The sequence below is a fragment of the Ursus arctos genome, unplaced genomic scaffold, assembly GCF_023065955.2.
Source record: "Ursus arctos isolate Adak ecotype North America unplaced genomic scaffold, UrsArc2.0 scaffold_24, whole genome shotgun sequence".
NCBI lineage: Eukaryota > Metazoa > Chordata > Mammalia > Carnivora > Ursidae > Ursus > Ursus arctos.
Window position 1 is genome coordinate 14,579,538 of NW_026622919.1, and position 19,081 is coordinate 14,598,618.

Sequence of the window (19,081 nt, forward strand, 5' to 3'; positions counted from 1 at the left end):
TTAACAATTATGTGCATTGCACTTTTCTGCTCGCTGAACAGCAAACTGGCTTTCCTCCTCTTTGTTCTTCTCTTTCTGCCTATAGGGCAATTTCCGCCTCTGTATTCTGCAAGGCCGGTAGTTCAGATACAGTGCTATGGTGATTACACCCACTCCAAGGGCGACAATAATGATGATGAAGATGATGGAGCTGATTCCTTCATCCAGTCCTGCCCAAGCACAGAAGACAGAGTTGAGGAGGGTTATAGGGCAAAGAGAATCCCCGCCTCCCCCAGCCGACCACACCCACCTCTGCCTCACCCTCCCTCCGCCCACTGGAATTTTTCTTCTTTCCAGGTTTGGATAAGAATCTCAAACCCCTGGGGGATTTCCATGCTGGGCCTGGCAGCAGGGGAGCCATGGTCACCTTGAACAATGACAGCAATGTCTTTGCTGACAGAGCCCAGTTGGTTAGTGGCTGTGCAGCAGTAGGTTCCCGTGTGGTTCTGGGTTGCCTTCTGTGGCAGGTCAAGGTTGAAGATCATTCCATTCCAGGTACACACCAAGGTTGGAGTTGGGTTTCCCTTTGGGACACACGCAAGCATCTGCTCTGTCCCTTTCACCCACGTCTGGTTGCCAGGGCAATCAGATTCCTCTAACCGAGGCTTGTCTGGAAAAGACAGTCCCCCAGGGAACTGAGCTCAGTGTGCCACATTCCTTCCTCACCGAGATGCTCAGCTTCCCCTCTTCCCCTAATCCAACTACTGTGTCCCTTCCACCCGAGGAAGGACACTATTCCCTGCTTTGGACCACTCTTGTCTTCCCTTCCCTAGGGGCATGGAGTCTGAGATGCAGCAAAGGCATTCTAATGGATTCAGACTAAATGATCCGGGCTGTCCTATCAATAGTGGCATCCCTGCTTCCCATCTTTGCTTCTCAGTGAGTGAGGAGATGGGTAGGGGTGACCCCAGAGATAAAATACAGATTTTTATGTGGAAATTTCCCTCCTCAGCATAAACTCCCAACTATCACTTCCTGTGTCCTCAGCCATCAACCCTCAGTTAATACCACCTGATCACCTTGTATTCTGTTTTCCATTCCCAGTTCCCTTTCACGTTTCTCCCAGCTCACTTTCCTGGGGCTAAGGTAAGCTTGGGGAGCTTTAATTTTATTTCCTCCTTTGATTCTTTTTTTATTTTAATGAGAAAAATGTAGTAACTCTAATAATGAAGTTGCTGGCCAAGACCTCTGGAAATGAGAGACGAATAATAATCCTCCTTTTGACCAGAAAGACCAGGCTTCTACTCACATAAGACATGGAGCTGCATTGCAGTGGTTTTGATCAGCCGTTGACCTTGAACCTCCAGAGAGGCCTCACAGGAGAAATTTCGGCCATTATCTTCCTCCCTGGTGGTAAGTAAAAGCCAGGCAGCCTCCCCAGGGGCAGGGAGGTCTGGGGCTCCCTTTAGCCGAAGAGTAGGGCTGGGTGATGTTAATACGTGCCCTGAACAGGTCACATTAATGTCTGTCCCTGCCAATGGGTATAATTCTTCTATCTCCAGAATTGGTGGAGGGAAGCCTATAAGAAAAGGAAAAACAGAACCAAACATATTCCTCAAAACTCACAGCCACTTCTGTACTCTTGCTGCTGAAGGTGTGGTGTCTAGACAGACAAGATGGGAAAGACTCTAGGTGGCCTCCTGCCTCTGTGCTGAATGGCAGGAGCAGTGAGATTTGGGGATTTGAGAGCTCTTACAACAAATGCAATGTGCATACATTTGGCTATGCCTCTGTGGCAAGGACAGCAAGATGGCTTTTCATCTTACAGATTTTGCCTCTTTACCTCAAAAAGTTGCTCTAGAAACTAGCTGAAGTACCCACAATCACTCTGTAAGCAGAATGGCCTAGGGAAACAGGGTGAAGGCTGAGTAGAACTACTATCTCAGTGTGTGTCTGCAGCCTCTCTGCACTCATCAGAGAAAACTCACTCGAGTATACCTAGGAAAGGTTAGGAGGGATATTTACTGTCAAATCATCAAGACTTTATTGTGGAAGATTCAGTGGCAGAGAACCCCCGTGAAGAAGGGAAGAGGCAGGTTACTTACTATAGACGTGCACTGGCTCTCTTCTTTTCTGTTCCATTGGACCCAGAGATACAAGGCAAGACAGCTCCTGATCACCAGTCTCCATGGCCCGAACGGTGGCGTTGGCCCATGCTGTGTCTCCTTTCCAGGAGACAAAGGGGCTCAGCTCCTGGTCTCCCAGGAACATGTGGAACATGACCTCTCTGGCTGGGAACACCCTAGACAACTCACAGCTCACAGCCTCTGCCATCCCAATCTCCAAAAGTGGGGAGACCCAGATTTGGGGGCTCTGAGAGAATTCTGCCAAGAAATGAAGAAAAGGAAAGAAAGGAGAAAAGCCATGATAAATCATTTGCTATGTAGGACTCCACAGTGTAGGAAGGGAGTGCAGCTAAAAGTGCTCTGTCCCCCGGGGTAAGTTTAAGGCCCAAGTAGAGGTAAAGCTCAATTACCCTCACACCCTCATTTTAAACTTTGTGGGAACTTAATCCCAAAGGCCCAGGTAAGACAAGGAAAATGAGCCTCAGGATCCTTCCACAGCTGGGCTCTGACTCACCAAAGATCCGGAGTACCTTGGTGGCTGAACTACTGTGAAAGAGCCCTCCACCATGTGAACTCAAGTCCAGTTCTGCACGGCATGAGAAATTACACCTGTCATCTTCCCTTTGGGCTTTGACATGGATGGTGACCTCAGCTCTTTGGGAGGCCACAGCCAAGCTCATAAAGTTCTTTCTGTGTAGTTCCTGGTTACCCTGGAGAAGGGTAAGGGTGAGGTTCTCCAGGGGTGCCACACTGGGCACATGGCACTTCACTGTAAAGGCTTCATCCATGGCTACCCATGCAGGCTGCAGCTCCAGGATCACCTGCTCTGGTGGCTCTTTAAGACAAAAAGGTGGGCTTGATAAGAGAGCTACTCACGTCTCCAGACAGAAATGAAATGATACAGGACAGGCAGCCTGTTACCCCAACAGTGTCCGCTTTTTGCCAACCCCGCCCTACAGGGAACGAGGCCGTCTTCTGACTCTTCTGCCCATCAAAGGTGGCTGAAGTCATAGCCAAGAAATTGGACTGTGGAGGGGAAGTCCCTCGTGTTGACTGTTGCTGCCATTCTGGAGAGCTTCTGCCTCTTAAGCAGAGGTGCTGCAGGGGCCTGAGCAGCCTCTGAGGAGCTCCTTAGTGTCACACAAAAACTACACCCTAGTCCGCCAAGCTTTTACCCCAGAGATCGCACTTATTCTTATGGCCGTGTCTTTGCCAGTGCTGTTTGCCCACCTGGAGGCCCTCCTCACCCATCCCCATCACTTCGACTCCTTACCGTTATGCAGGAGTGAAGCTCAGGAGCCTCCTTTTCCGCGGAGACTTCTCCAACTACCCCAGCCCACAAAGCCCCTCCCTTCTCCAGTCCCTATTTATTCTAAGAATGTGTGTCAAATAATTTAGTACTAATTGTATACTTTTTCGATCATTTATAAGGTAGCATTATTGGTATATCCTCCTGAACCTGAACATACACTCGAGCACAATGTCTGGATGCCCTCTATGGTCTGCTCCTAATTTAAAATCCTACACCAGAGGGAAACAGAAGTAGTTGGCCCTAGAATTCCTACAGTATAACAGAAATCTCTATGAAGGTCCCTAATTCTCTCCCCTAAAAGAAATCCCTAATTTTTCCCTAAATAAGACCTAGTCCTGTTCTCCCACTCTTCTCTTCCTCCTCAGCCCTACTCACGATACACAGTGATGTCAAGGCTTGTGTCCTTCTGGATCCCTGCACAAGAGAAGAAGCACTGCAGAATAGAATTCTCTGTGACATCCTCCAGGAGAAACTCCTTCCACTGAGGTCCTCTGTCCACCTGGGTTTTCTTTAAGAAAGTCTCAATTCCACTGGGTCCGGGGTCTGGACAGGTAGTGCTGCAGTTGACCGTTAGGGACTGTCCAAGCTTTACCAGGGCCTGATCTGGCCAAACAGAAACCTCAAATATCTCTTCAGTCGCCCCTGAAATGATCAACCACATAGGCCAAAGACTTTGGTGAGGACTACATGACCCAAATAAAATACAAAGCCAATTCTATTTGTTGGTTAGAAATAGGAAACCCTGGGGTGCCTGGGTGGCTCAGTTGTTAAGCATCTGCCTTCGGCTCAGGTCATGATCCCAGGGTCCTGGGATTGAGCCCCACATCAGGCTTCCCGCTCAGCAGGAAGCCTGCTTCTCCTGCTCCCACTCCCCCAGCTTGTGTTCCCTCTCTCACTCTCTTTCTCTGTCAAACAAATAAATAAAATCTTTTAAAAAGATAAATAAATAGGAAACCTACCCTGAAGAAAAATTTATAAGGAACCGGACAAGAAAAAGACCCTTAATGAACAAGTTGGAACCCTGACTCCACCACCTTTCCCTCCACTCATCATCCTCCTAGGGATCTTGTTTTCTCCATTAGTGTCCCCTTGGAAACTATGGAGTTCTTAAAACTCACGCCCAGGAAATCATTCTCTTCCTGAGCTTCCATATGTCTTGGAAGCTCCCAGGATTGGCTGCTGAAGAGCTCTCATGGGGTTATCAGGCCCTGGAGAAAAGAGCTTTGTTACTTATATCTCAAAGCAGTGTTTCTTTGAACTTATGGTCTAAGGACTGCCTTCACCAGAATCACCTGGGATGCTTGTAAAACTGCAGATTCTAGCTCCACCTCAGACTGAATGATTAAGAACTTGTGAAAGTGGGACCTGGAAGTAACGCAAGTAAACAGAACAAGCATTCCCGATAACCCATATGCACACTGAATCAGGAGAACCACTAGCCTAAAGGTGACCCCTAGGGTCATTCATTTCCCATGGAACTTTCCATCTCTTCTCAAAATGAGACTATTCCTTTTTGCTGTGGTACTAAGGCAACAGACATTTTGGATGCTTAAGAATTTAGTGTGTTAGGGAAATCTCAGGCGCAATGAGAGAGACATCAGGTAGATTTTCGAAGCCTGACATAGGTGAGAGGCAGTCTCCTGAAAGCTTCACTGCAGGTCCCCTTTAGCTACTCTGTGTCCACCATCTGCTTCGTCTCCCAAATACCAGTCCCTTCTAGGAATACACAGCTCACGTAGCAGTGTTACCCACTAAGGCTCCAGTTCCTTTCTTCCCATCCAGAGAACTCGCTCCTCATAACTGAGCTATGGGCCCTCTCCTATCAAGACCCTATTGTAGCTTTTCATGACACAAAAGGTGGCAACAATGAAGTAAAAATATTTTCAAGAGTGGAAAAATAGGACAGGAGGCAGCAGGAAGCCAAGGAGAGAAGGCATATTTCTTAAGGAGAGTTCTCTCTATTATCCTGTCCCTCAATTCAGGTTCCCCAATTATAAGCCAGAGACACCTACAGATTCTGTGTCCTAAGGATCCCAAAATAGGAATCTCTCCTATGGTCCAGACAAGTGAATACTTGATTTTTGCCACACTCAGTACTTTCTTCTTCTTCTTTTTTTTTTTTTTTTTTTTTTAACATTTTATTTATTTATTTGACAGAGAGACAGCCAGCGAGAGAGGGAACACAGGCAGGGGGAGTGGGAGAGGAAGAAGCAGGCTCCCAGCGGAGGAGTCCGATGTGGGGCTCGATCACAGGACTCCAGGATCACGCCCTGAGCTGAAGGCAGACGCTTAATGACTGAGCCACCCAGGCGCCCGACCCCCCCCCCCCGCACTCAGTACTTCTTATCCTCTTTCTCATTGGCCAGCCGTCTATACTGACTAAAGAAACTGACCCAAATAGCCTCACCTGGGAAAGGGATCAAGGCTAGGAGGGCCCAGACGTGAAAGAGTAGCATTTCCATCCTTGTGAGAAGGGCCAAAAGCTGGAGAGAAAGAAGAAAACAATGCTGGAGAAAATGACCAAAGAAAAGAAAAAGGATATAGAAAATTATTTCTTGGATATTGTTAAAGGTCAGCCCCTTTCCTAAAACCTTGCATAGTGTGGAGAAATTACAGCAAGAGTAACAATGGTGTGGTGCAGGTGTACTAAAAGGACATAGGAAAATAGAGGATATTAGATTAAGTAAGACTCCTGTATAAGCTTATATGCATTTATCTGTTTACGTATTTGCCTCCATCTATTTGAGTCAATAGAAGGCTGTTAGCATGAAAACATAAAGAATGAAGTTTAGAGAAATGAGATCAGCCAATATATATCTAGCACTATCCAATGGAAAGTGACCCTGAATCTAGAAAACATGGTCACTGGAGTCCCGTTCTCTGATGTAAGGGAGAAATGTTTCATCACGGCTCTCTCCTCATGACCTCTATGAAATAACCCTCAAGATAACCTGTCTCTTTCTCATCTGCCTCCATGTCCACCAAGCAACCTTTGGATTATTTTACTTTGGCTAAATGTAAAGTGTTTACTTCTCTTTTCTCCACCAATCCATACCAGGTTGTTTTCTTTCAAAACCCAATTCAAGCTAATTTCTTCTAAGAAAGTTCCTTGACTAATCCTGTCCCACTTCACAATCCTTACTTACTACATATTGTACCTCACTTTATGCCAAATATGATTTCTGAAGCTATGTATATCAAGATCAATTCGCTTTAGTGAATTATTTTCAATGATGAAATTATTACTATGCTAGGAATGCCCTGAGGACAAGAGACTATAATTTATTTATCTTGCATCTCCAGCACCTAGCACAGTGCTTAGCATGTTATGGGTATTCCATTAAATGAACGGTTACCCTCTACTTATGTATTTGAATTTTCATGCATTGGGTTTTACACAGGTGTACCTTTACTTATATCCTGGTCTGAGAGAGGTTGTTTTCTTGGGGGGGTGTCTTTTTTATACATGCATAAGATAATAGGCATATCAAAATTTATAATCCCAAGTGAATGTTACTCTTCAAATACTTTGGGAAAGCCATACATTTATTCCAGTAATGACACCATTATTCAAAACTTTTTTTGGAAGTGATTTAGAACTGGCTTTTAAGCTACACAAGAAATATCAGTCTCCTTCTTAAGCTATTTTATTATTCTTTGAGCAAAAATTATATGACTCAGACACCTTATTCACCAGACTTAGCTCTGAGTCTCTTTCCAAGGAGGATCTCCTATCATTGAAGATATTCTAAAGTTACCCCAGACTCTGAAGTTTTAAGAGTTTTAAGTAATGACAGCTCTGTTTGAAAAAGTATAAAATCCCTCAGTGGAATTGGTTATATTCATACATTATTTCAGCAAACAATTATTGAGCATCTATTGCATTCCAGGCTTTTAGTGAGGTGAAGTTACCAAGATTTATCCACTGACAATAGGAATTCCTGGAAGTTACTAGGAAAGACAAATATAAATAATAACAACAATATTATGTCAAGTGTTACTATAAAAATGTGGGGGGGGATAAAGTGAGAATTAAATGACTTAATTCAAGCCAAGTGGTTAGCCCAATTTCTGCTAAGATTTCAATAAGCTGGTGATGCTGCCAATAATGATAAACAAATTGATCAGGGAGCGTTGGGGAGGAAATCATTACTTCTGTCTGAAGGAGTTGAGAAGGTTTCTCAGAGACACCTCCTTTGAACTGGGTTTTCTATTATGACTGGAAGTTTACTAAGGAATGAAATGATATGGAGAAGAGGTCAGGCCAGACTTACTTGAGAAAATTCAAGAAGTTCAGTATGGGTAGAGGGTAGCTTACAGGAAAAGAATTGTGGGATAAAGTTAGAGAAGTAGGGATACAATTGAGTAGGCAAGTAGGAATTTACAGAGCTGTTAAAGCATGGGGGGGGGTGAGATGATCCGCTTTGTTTTTCAAGAGGACGACACTGGCAGTGTGTGGAAAAAAGAAGAGAAGACTGATGGCCATGAGATCTGGTAGAAGGCTACTGCAGTAATCCAAGGGAGACATGAGGGGACCTGAAGGCAGTGGTGGCTGCAAAATTTCTGTACAGAAGATGTTCAGGGGGTCTCACTGTGGTTGGAAATAGAGGCTAGAGGTTGTGTTTACATAGTACACATACTGGTTTTACTTAAAGTGTATCTTACAGATCAATAAAAATAACGTTCTAAGTATTTTTTCACATATTTAAAAAATACCAATTATTCATATCTAGTATTTTGAAAGTGGCATGGAAAGGGTGGAGAAAAATTGCATTCCCACTATTTGAAGGGCATATATAACATTCATTCAGCTATAATTTTTTAAAAATACCAGTCACGTTAACTTGGACACTGTAGAATTCCCATTTACTCCTGAATTTCTTGAGGTAAAGTGCTCTCTTCCTAACACCCACTCCAGGTAGGCACTCACTACTGATCTGTATCTCACTTCGATGACTCTTTCTCAATCACATCTTGTCTGATAGTTTTTAACATTAGTAACCATATACTATGTTCTAGGCACTATGCTGAGTGGTTTACTTTAGTTATCTCATAGCAATCCTATGATTATTGCCAGTTTCATAGATGAAGAGATGGAGGCTAAGAGAGGTAAACTAACTTACCCCAAGTCACACACCTAATTCAGAGGTAAAGCCAGGATTCAAACCCAGGCATCCCGACTACAGGGCAATGCTTACTATTTCACTGCTTTTTTCTATTCAGTGAATCTGGATTATCTGTGCTTTGATGGGATCACAGTGCAACAAACAATTATGCATAATTCTGCATAGAGGTTAATCTAAGAGCTCCTTCTAGTCATCTCTCCTTTGCTTGCTGATGTTACCTTTTTCTGCAAGCCTAATCTTGCTGTGAATGAATCTCACCGAGTATATTGTGCTCCTAGAGCCTTAGCTAAAAAGACTTCCCATCTTTGATGTATACAAGCCAAGCTAATTGGTTTTCCCTTGTGGTTGCCACTAGCATATGCCACGTAGATATAAGAAAATAGGGCGGGTGGGTGAGGGGAGCCGATTCTTTTGTTTTAATATTCCTACACTGACCGTATTGTGTTCTGTGTTGTTTCAAGGGCCCAGGTGCCCCTCCCCCCCCCAACTATCCCCACAGCTCTACCATTTCATCCTTGTTTTCATGTGGCAGTCATGATCAGGTACTGAAACGTGCAGTTTTACATTCGTTGGTTTTCTTAAGAAAGAAAGCGGCATCCCTAAGGGGAAGTGATTTTTTAAACTTCTTAAAAATTCCTTTGGCTTACTTGCTTTTGTAGATAATATCCCAAAATTCAAGGTTTAAAGTGTCTGAAATCCTAGACCTATAATCCAGCCACAAAAGGGTTGCAGGGAGAGCGCAGGCCCCTGAGGGGAGGGCCACAAACACTGATCTGCTGGGATTGCTCTGGCGCTGTAGCCAACCTGGACTTCCAGTCCAAGTCTGGGGCTCTTGCAGCCTTTCTTGCAGTATCTTATGCAGACGTGAGTCCCACCCCATCCTCTGCGCTGTCTTTTCTCTTGAATTCCCTGGAATTCGCTTCCTGCTCTAGGGACACCCGCCCCCCCCCCCCCAGTTCAGGATGCCTTCGCGAGGGGGGCCTAACACCATCACCCTGCTTCCTACCCTCGGTGCCCAGGCCGCAGCCCGCGCTCCGGCTTTTTCGTCCCGCAGGCCGCCCCACCTTGGGCCTCTCTCACTCCTCTCTCAGGCCTGCTAGTCTACGTCCGCCGCCGGGCCGTTAGCCCCGGGAGGGCAGCGGCATCGCCAGCTGCAAGGGACGGAAGGACCAAGCGGATACAGTGGTTACGAGTATTGAAGCGAGGGCCGGAGCCCTGCGCGCGAGGCCCTCTCCTGCTCGGAAGGAGCCTCCTGTCTCACGTGCACACAGTGTGGCTCTCACGCTCTCAGCCCGACAGGCCCGGAAGGCCTTTAAAGGAAGATGATATTTAAACATTAAAGACGTGGGGAAAAAAAATACTTAAGCGAGTGCTCCTCGGCGGTTTCCGGCCCGCTACCGTGTGAGAAGGCGAAGCCCGCCACACGAGGTCAGATCTCCGCAGACTTGACAGAAAAGCCAGAGGAGACACCGGCAGGAACCGAAGCACACAAAGCAAGACCTAAATCCTTACTGAGGTCCGCCTCTCAATGCTCCGGTCACTCCTCGGATGGCTCGACCGCCTCGCTGTTTCCGCTACCTCGCCCGCGCGGCTCTCGGAAACCCGCCACGCGCTCAGACCGTTTGGCAGGCACAGCCAGAAGGGGGCGCGCGAGGGAGTGCCTGGCGGGAGGATTTCCTGATCTGCCTAGAAACTCGTGACGTCTACGGAGAAGCTTGGCAAGGGTTGGCCGAGACAAGTGGGGCGGGCCAGGAAGCTAAAACCACAGGAGGAGTTTGCGGGGAAGATAGGGATAGAGAAGCCTGTACCTTCTTGGTAGAGAGCGCATGTTTGACTCAAGATAATAGCTACTCAGTGAAACAAAGTGAAAACCAAAGGGTTGTTGTAGCAAATAACGGCACTATAAGAAAAACAAAGGGTTGTGCGCCCCTGTGCCTCTTCGTCATGTGGTATGACCTGAACACGTGAGGCGCCGCGCGCGGGAAAGGGCTGCGCGCGCAGCTGCGTTCCCGCCTCAGGCCGTGCTGCTTCTTTGGAGTTGGAGCTCGGTGCCTCGCTCGGTTAAGAATCTAGCTGGCGACACTGCGGGCTCTTCCTGGGTTCCCTGGGAAATGGGCTCCAGGGAACTTTTTGCCGGTATCCGAAAAGACCTTTTTGTACACCCCCCCCCCCCCGGTTTCTTCACATACAAATAATACTCTTGAGTGAAGGAACATTCCCTTCCTCATTTACTACCAAACATGCCTGCGCTCTTGCTCCCCGGCCCAGGAGCTATCAATAGCCATAAAAATGGGGGTGAGTAAATCCTCTGTTGCTTCTCTCCACCCGAGACCCCTTTCCTCCGCTTTTATGTCAAACGTCTTAAGAGGCTCATTTCTCAAGAATGCTCTCCCACGTCCAAATTGGGCCATTTTCAGGGGCACCCTGCGGTGTCCTTCCCTCTCCCTCAGTCCTTGTCTGACCTTGAGCCATAGGATGAGTTCCTTGGTGCAGTGAACGTTGAGGATTTGGGAGTTTGTTTTCCCGGGACCAATTACTACGTGCATTCCGTCTTATTTACTGTAAGTCCTTTGAGGGAGGCACTACTATTAACTCCATTTATGAATGAAGGCTCATTTCTTTGAGATGATGAGTGAGCGGCTTCTTGTCGAAGAAGGGCAGCTGCCTTTCCTGTACCCTAGTTGTACCAGGGTAATAATCCCTTTCTAGAAACCACAGTCACTGCACTTACACTTAGCAGGATTTTTTTTTTCAGCTGCTTATTTTTATAAGGTACTTTTGAATGTTGTATTCTATTTTGTTGTATGCTTACATTTTTATCGTCCTTTCCCCAATTCCACAGTGGCATTATCATCCTTAACTTTCATTTCTTCAATTAAAATCTTAAATTTTAACATTTTATTTATAAATTAACATTTAATATAATCCCATCTAATAAAAATAGGTGTATCATATAAAGATAGTTCTTAAAAAGTTATGGTACTTTTATAAGTTGGTCCATAGTGAATTGAATTTTGGCAAGTGGTCTTGCTTCAGTTGTCCCATTTCTTTATATGAATGGTACTTTTCTGGGGAAGTACAGAAAACATTCCTTCAAATGGATAATTGCTTTGGCCCAGGTAGTCATGGTTGTGGGAATGGGTTATAGAAGCAGTAGGTTTGAACCTGACAAAAGTGGGGGAAACCACAGCTAGAGAGATGTCCTCTTCTGAAGTGGCATTTCCCTTTTGACTACTTTTCTTTGTTTCTGGGCTCCCCAAATCTGCTGCTTCCTTGATCCCTCAAGACTCTTTTCTCCCTTACCAGTTTTTTATTCCTGGGGCTGTCAATGCCTGGCTCATAGACACATTGTTTATAGAAGCTACATGGTTGGTTAGGGTCAGTACAGTCTTCACCAGAATTAGAAGAACAGAAAATTAAGGGTTAAAATCAGGAGTTAGTATTAAGTGAATCAGCCTTGACCAGCCCATCAGAGTCAAGGTGAGGATAAGATCTGGGCTAAGGAGTAAACAAAGAAAAATCCAAGAATCCAGGTGGAAGGTCACAAAACAATGAAGTTTAAGAAAGCAAGAGCATAAAGCTTGAGAAAGATTTAGGTGCCAAAGTTAACTGTTACAGCTAAGCTGATTTTAACCTTCTGCCCTGATGGGTTAAGTCCTAATCAGGACTGACTTGGAACAGAGTTCTGGGGTGGGGAAGCAGAGGTAACTTTTATCAGAGCTATTTCCTGAGCAGGCATTGTTTCTGCACTGTCCTTGTCCTCCTAGAGTTCACACTGGAGGGATGTGTGAATAGAGACAGAGCCCTAAACAAAAGCTACAGCACAATATGATGATTACTCTTACAGAAATTTAGACTGAGTATTATGGAAAACAGAAAACAACAAATTGATGATGGCAGTTGGAGGGTGGGGATAGAAAGTCATGGAAGATTCCAGAGGGAGTGACATTTGAGTTGGCCTTGAAGAATAAACAGACACTTGCTTAGCAGAGAACTGGGGAGAAACACAACTCTTTTAATCAATATGAGTTGAGTACTTAACTTTGTGCCAGAACTATTGTTCTAGGTAGTGGGGACACAGCAGCAAATAAAGCTCCAGCCTTGGAGGAGCTTACATTCTAGTGGATGTCATAGGCAGAAGAATCGCAGCATGAAAGAGCTTGGTGTTTTCAGGGAAGGGTGAAGTCAGTTGGGATGTTGGTGGAAAATAAAGCTAGAGAGGTAGGAGGAAGACAGAGTAAGAGCCAATTATGCCACGCTAAAAAGTTTAGGTAGAGACTCTTGGGCAAGCCCTTGCCTTTTCAAAGTTTTAGAGCTGTGGAAACCTTTCCATCAAAGAATCTTGCAAGGCCACTTAATGTATAAAACAATAAAAGCAGAATTCCTTATTGAAGCAGGGATGAGAGATGGGGGAGGGTGGGAGAGGATCTTTCAGTGCTGCCCTCCCTTCTCACTGTGAAGTCGTCACAACAGCTCTGAGAAACCCAAAGGACCACAGTGGGTTTAAAGCCCACTGCTGAATGAATGGAGGGCACACAAATATATGAAAATGGAGAGATGTGATCAGATTCGCTGCCTTGGGATAAAATTGCCAGGGAGGATGGGGTAGGATGGCTTATTAGCAGAGAAACTAGTTGGGTGGATTATGGAAGAGATGCTGACGACCTGACCTATGGTGGGTAGGATAGATCCAAAAAAAGATTTAGGAGGTAAAACCAACAGAACTTGAAGACAGACTGAAGGGGAACAAGAGTTGGAGGAGTGAAAGATGATTTCAAGACCACACACTGGAGGTCCTCAAGGCTTTCTCTGTTCTATTCACCTCTTTGATTGCAGGTGTCCTGGCATCTGGTTGGGTCACTCCATCTTTGGCTTTCATCTGCTTACAAGACCAGTTTGAAATGTTTCAGCAAGGTAGGGTTGGCCCTTCACCATGTCCTCATGCCCTAAATCAGGATAGATACAGGAGAGGATACTGGGAGGGAGGACAATGAGACCTTGATTTTGGACAGATGGGTTTCAATGACCTATGGGAGCCATTCAGCAGTGAATTGGAAATATGGATCTGAACCTTAGGAGAGAGGTGGTAATTGGAGTTAGAGATTTAGGCTCATCAGAAAGTAGACAGTAATTGATGGGATGGGAATAGATGAGTATGTCTGGGTAGGTCATGTATACAGAAAAGAGCTAAAGATAGAACCCCAGAGGGCAAGCATATTTAGGGACTGGGTGGAGACCCTTGTGTTATCTGTCCTCTGTCTTAGTGGTCTGTTTTTCAGTTACACTGGTGGATCTGAGTCCAAATTCAGGAGCCAGGAGGTCACCTCTGAGAGGGTCTGAGAAGTGACCAGGACAAAGACTCAGATCACAGTACCATCCAGGTCTCTGAATGTGCTATAACCCTCTACTTGCATGGGTAGAGAACAACTGGTAGCATCATGCCCTAGACCTTGGCTCCAGAGATTTCAGGTATGTCCCCTGGGCTGTAGACCTGAAACTCACCTCTTGATTCCTCTACTCCCACCACTGGAAGACACTGTTCTTAAGTTTAACCTGCTAAGTTTAACCTCCAGAATTGATTCTGATCTCTTCACCCTGTACTGTTTCATGCCTTTGAGCCTTATTCTGTTTTCTTGCCTAACTCATGCATAGCTTTTTTTTGCATAACATCCTCCAGGAAGTCTTCACTAATCCCTTTCCTTCGTTAAAGGCCCCTCCTCTGTTTCCCCACGGTACCTTGTCACATGGAGAAATTATCTGTTTCTGCATTTATCTTTCCTAGACGTCAGGGACTGGCACATAGAAACTGCTCAATAAGTGCTTCTCAAATGGTGAATATAGCAGCGGCTGGTTGGCCGACCAGCCCTTCTGCTCTGACTGGACAGTGCCCCAGGCCTGCCTCACCACCACATCTGTGTGGAAGGTGGATGCGTCAGCTGCTTGGGATTCTACCTAGGACAGGCTCCTGGTACTGCCCCAGCAGTGCTGCCATTGTGGTAAATGTTTCCCACCATGACCTGATTATCCACATTGCTTCTTAAATTCCAACCTCATGAGGGCCATCATACTGAGGAGTGATCCTTTGCTGGCCTGCCATCTTGCTCCTGGGCCTTTCTCCTAGGAACTCTTTGGGAGCTATCTTGCCCACCAAACAGCTGGGTGAGGAAGCATAGCGCCCACACTGGGATTGTTCCTTTGGCTCAGGTTTATTAAATACTTTGATAAATTAAATACTTTAGTTTCATTAAGTCTCTGAGTGTCTGTACATGCAAAAGCATCAGAGATTATAGGGAAGTCCCTCTTCTGAGACCATAGAATGTTTCAGAATGAAATTCTGAAAAGTGGTCAGTGAGTAGAGTAAATATCAAGGGAAGAAGAGAGGAAGAGAAAAAGACATTCCAAGTCAAGGGAATAAAGGTATGGGAATGCTGCCTCCATGACCGCAAGTCCTGTAATTGACCACAGCATTAGGTCCTATGAGGGTGGCAGTGGGAATGGCCTCCCCTCCCCCCATCTCTTGTGATTCTTGAGCATTAACTCAGTGTTCTCTTTCACAAGGTCTTGAATCACCCCTAGTGATATATCAAATCCCATTTGCCTATTGGGTGACCACCAGTGGTATCTCCTTCAAATCATAATGCTCCAGAAAACCTTTATTTTTTTTAAAGATTTTATTTATTTTATTTGGCGGGGAGGGGCAGAGGCAGAGGGACAGAGAGAATCTCAAGCAGACTCCCTGCTGAGTGTGGAGCCCAGTGCGGCAGAGCTCAATCCCATGACTCTGAGATTGTGACCTGAGCAGAAACCAAGAGTCAGAGGCTCAACCAACTGAGCCACCCAGGTGCCCCTCTAGGAAACCTTCCTAATTAATCAGGTTCTGCCAATTAACTTCCTTTTCTCTGAGTCCCCACAGAACTTGCTTTTCAGTTTGAAAGCGTTCTTTGCAAGTAATAACAGACCAGAGGTAATAACAGAGAAATAACAGCAATGAACAAGAAGTCATATATTGTAGTTAAGTGCCTGGATTGTGGATTCCAGAACCAGCTCAGAACCAGGTTTGAATCCTAGCACTATCACAGTGAGAGCAGGGGAAGTAACTGAATCTCTTTGTCTTGATTTCTAAAATAGAAGTAAAATTAGTATTTACCTCATTTGCATTGTGAGGGATGAAAGAGATAATACGTGTGTAAATACTTAATAAGTGTTAGCTATTCTCTGCCTACTGTATAGAAAATCTATCCCTTAGATAGCTCTATTTCCCCCCTAACACCTTGAGGATATTTTATCATAGCAATTAACTCATTATTGATATTTTATTTATAATTCTCTCTCACTACACTTAAAGATCATTCACTTATTTAAGCACATTTATTGAGTAGGTTATGACAATGATTGAGTGACACAATATATACCCTAAATAATTGAAAACAGGTACTCAAACAAACACACATACACGCACATTCACAGCAGCACTCCTTATAATAACTAAGAGACGAAAACAACCTAAATGTCCATCAACAGATAAATGGGTAAGCAAATTATGGCATATACACACAATGAAATATTATTCAGTCATAAAAAGAAACGAAGTAGTGGTGCATGAAACAATACACATAAACCTTGAAAACATCATGGTAATTGAAAAAAGCCAGACACAGAAGTTACATGTTATATGATTCCATTTATACAAAATAATCAGAATAGGTAAACCCAGAGAGACAGAATGAAGATTGGTGGGTACCAGGGGGTAGGAAAAGGGGTGAATGAGAAGCAACTGCTTAACAGGTCTGGAATTTTCTTTTGGAGTGGTGAAAATGTTTTAGAACTAGGTAGAGGTGGTCGTCGTACAACACTGTGAATGTACTAAATGCCAATGAATTGTTTGCTTTAAAATGGTTAATTTTAGGGGCGCCTGGGTGGCACAGTCGCTGAGCATCTGCCTTCGGCTCAGGGCGTGATCCCGGCGTTCTGGGATCGAGCCCCACATCAGGCTCTTCCGCTGGGAGCCTGCTTCTTCCTCTCCCACTCCCCCTGCTTGTGTTCCCTCTCTCACTGGCTGTCTCTCTCTCTGTCAAATAAATAAAATCTTTTTAAAAAAATAAATAAAATGGTTAATTTTACACTATGTGAATCTCACCCCAATTAAAAAAAATAAAAAGAGAAAGAGTTCCTGCCTTAATAGAATTTGTATTTTAGTGAAGGAGCCAGATCAGAGAGTAAACCAGTTCATATAAACAAGCAATTATATATTGTGATAATCACTTGGTGGGAAATAAAGTCAAGGGAGAGGGTGGAAAAGCTAAGAAAGCTGGAAGTAGAGAGGCTCTGAGGTTGGAAGGGGCTTAGCAGTTTGAGAAATTGCCAGGAGAACCTCTGGACTGACTCTTAGAGAACCAAAGGCAGCAATTTTAAAATGAGCCCAAGGAGATAAGCAGGAGTCAGGTCCTGCAGAAACTTACATGTCATGAGAGGGAGTATGACATTCAATCTAAGAGCAATGGGAAGCTGGGGAGGGATTTAAACAAGGGATAAAGAGGACCTGAATTACATTTAACTGTTTTGTCTTTTTTTAAAATACACTTATTAGCTTGTCTGTTTTCTAGAGGAAAGTTTCTCTACAAGGCAGGTTGTATCAGAATTACCTGGGGGGCTTTTTCTGTTATGTTTTTAAATTTTAATTCTAGTATAATTAATATACAGTGTTATATTAGTTTCAGGTGTACAATACTGGGAGGCTTATTCTTAAAATATAACACTGGAAGCCATTGTATTTGTGTGTGTGTGTGTGTGTGTGTGTGTGTATGTGTGTGTGTGTGTTGTGTAGGGGGGTGGCTGGCAGGGATATTTTGAAATAGCTCCCCAGGGGATTTGCCCTTACTACTTCCTCTAGAACTCTAAAGTTGCTCTAGGAGCTTGAAAGTCTTAAAATGGACATTAATGCATTATCATGAATTTTTTACCCACTTTACAGGGTGGGAAGGGGCCCTGGTTCAATGACTGCAACAATTCCAATGGCCGGCTCTCAAGACTGGCAGGTAACCCACTTTTAGGCAGAAAGAGGAGAGTGAGCTCTGTGAAGACCAAGAGGCAAGAAAGCAGCAGCAGAGCAGGGTTCATCACTGGAGGAAGGATACCAGGAAGTACAGGTGAGCAGAACTGATTTCTAAAAAGGGCTGGAGGACTGTACTATAAACAGCATCTGGGGTGCTATGATGCAAGACTTGGTTAGAGATGAAAACAAAGCAGAGAAATTATGTAGTGCAAATCAATCTTAGATACTCAAAATTGTTGTCTGAGTAGCAACAGCATTGCTTTGGAGCTCTAGAAGCAATTGCACTACTAGGTATTTTTCCAAAGGGATACAAAAATAGTGATTGGAAGGAGCACATGCACCAATGTTTATGTCCACAACTGCCAAAATATGGAAAGAGCCCAGATGTCCATCGAGGGATGAATGGATAAAGAAGAAATTATATATAGATCAATAGATATATAGATCTCAAATGGAATATTACTCAGCCATCAAAAGAATGAAATCTTGCCATTTCCAACGATGTGGATGGCACTAGAGTGTATTATGCTAAGCGAAATAAGTCAGAGAAAGACATACCACATGATTTCACTCATGTGAAATTTAAGAAACAAAACAGATGAAAAATAAGATGGAAACAGAGAGAGGCAAACCATAAGAGACTCCTAACTCTAGGGAACAAACTGAGGGCTGCTGGAGGGGAGGTGTGGGGGGATGGGGTAACTGGGTGATGGGCATTAGGGAAGGCACTTGATATAATGAGCACTGGGTGTTATATGCAACTGATGAATCACAAAACTCTACCCTGAACCTAATAATACAGTATATGTTAACAAATTATTTAAATAAATAAATAAATAAATAAATAAATAAAAGAAATGCAGAAACTTGAGCCCTGCCCCAGACCCCAGACCTACTGAATCATAATCTGCGTTTTAAATAAGAGCCCCAGATGTTTCTTATGCTTATTAAAGTTTAAGCACTGGTCTATATGATGGGGAGAAAACCCCGGATGACCACAATGTAGGCTCTGTGACACAGCTGAAGCACTTTATTTTGAATACCTTATGATGCAGGGCAGTGGTTTCTGAAAAGGTATTGAAAAATTTTTTTCAATTAAGTAGTATAAATCCTGGAGAAAGACCTTATTTACTCCCTACTGCAGGGAGTTTTCTTATAATGCAAAATTCCTCCCCCTAGAATCATTTCCTGTGGAGTCAAGTACTAGGCTTCCTTAAAGTGAGGCAGAGACACTTTGAAAATATGCGATAAGAACTCGGCGCTTGGCCAAGTCAGCCCTTCACACAGCTGGATCGGGTCTGGGGCAGCCGATGTCCCTTGGCAGCTCTGAGCCACCAGGATGCGCTTTTAAACAAAGTGAAGTTGGCGGCTCTTCTGCCTCAGGGGACAACTCTATGTTGTCTTCAGTGCTGAAAAATGTAGAAAGGAGACTTAAACTATTTTCAGGGAGCGTAGCTGGGACCCTCCAAGAGTTGGCTACAACCGG

General features: G+C 44.5%; 1 protein-coding gene across 1 annotated transcript; it reads right to left on the bottom strand.

Moving 5' to 3' along the window:
* Nucleotides 1-5,879, bottom strand: LOC113265157 (intercellular adhesion molecule 5). The gene is made up of 7 exons (XM_026512262.4): nucleotides 5,825-5,879; nucleotides 3,793-4,059; nucleotides 2,620-2,940; nucleotides 2,085-2,363; nucleotides 1,289-1,558; nucleotides 407-649; nucleotides 1-209 (listed from the first exon to the last, which is right to left on the bottom strand). Exons 1-7 carry the CDS (start codon nucleotides 5,877-5,879, stop codon nucleotides 1-3), a joined length of 1,644 nt encoding a protein of 547 aa, XP_026368047.3.
* Nucleotides 5,880-19,081: the final 13,202 nt, after the last annotated feature.

What these genes read in the sequence shown, in the direction of transcription:
- LOC113265157 (XM_026512262.4), bottom strand. Translation starts at nt 5,879, where the DNA reads ATGGAAATGCTACTCTTTCACGTCTGGGCCCTCCTAGCCTTGATCCCT. An exon ending in AGAGCCAGTGCACGTCTATA is followed by an intron (nt 1,559 to 2,084) that starts GTAAGTAACCTG and finishes CTTTTCTTATAG; the next exon opens with GCTTCCCTCCACCAATTCTG. An exon ending in AATGCAGCTCCATGTCTTAT is followed by an intron (nt 650 to 1,288) that starts GTGAGTAGAAGC and finishes TGTCTTTTCCAG; the next exon opens with ACAAGCCTCGGTTAGAGGAA.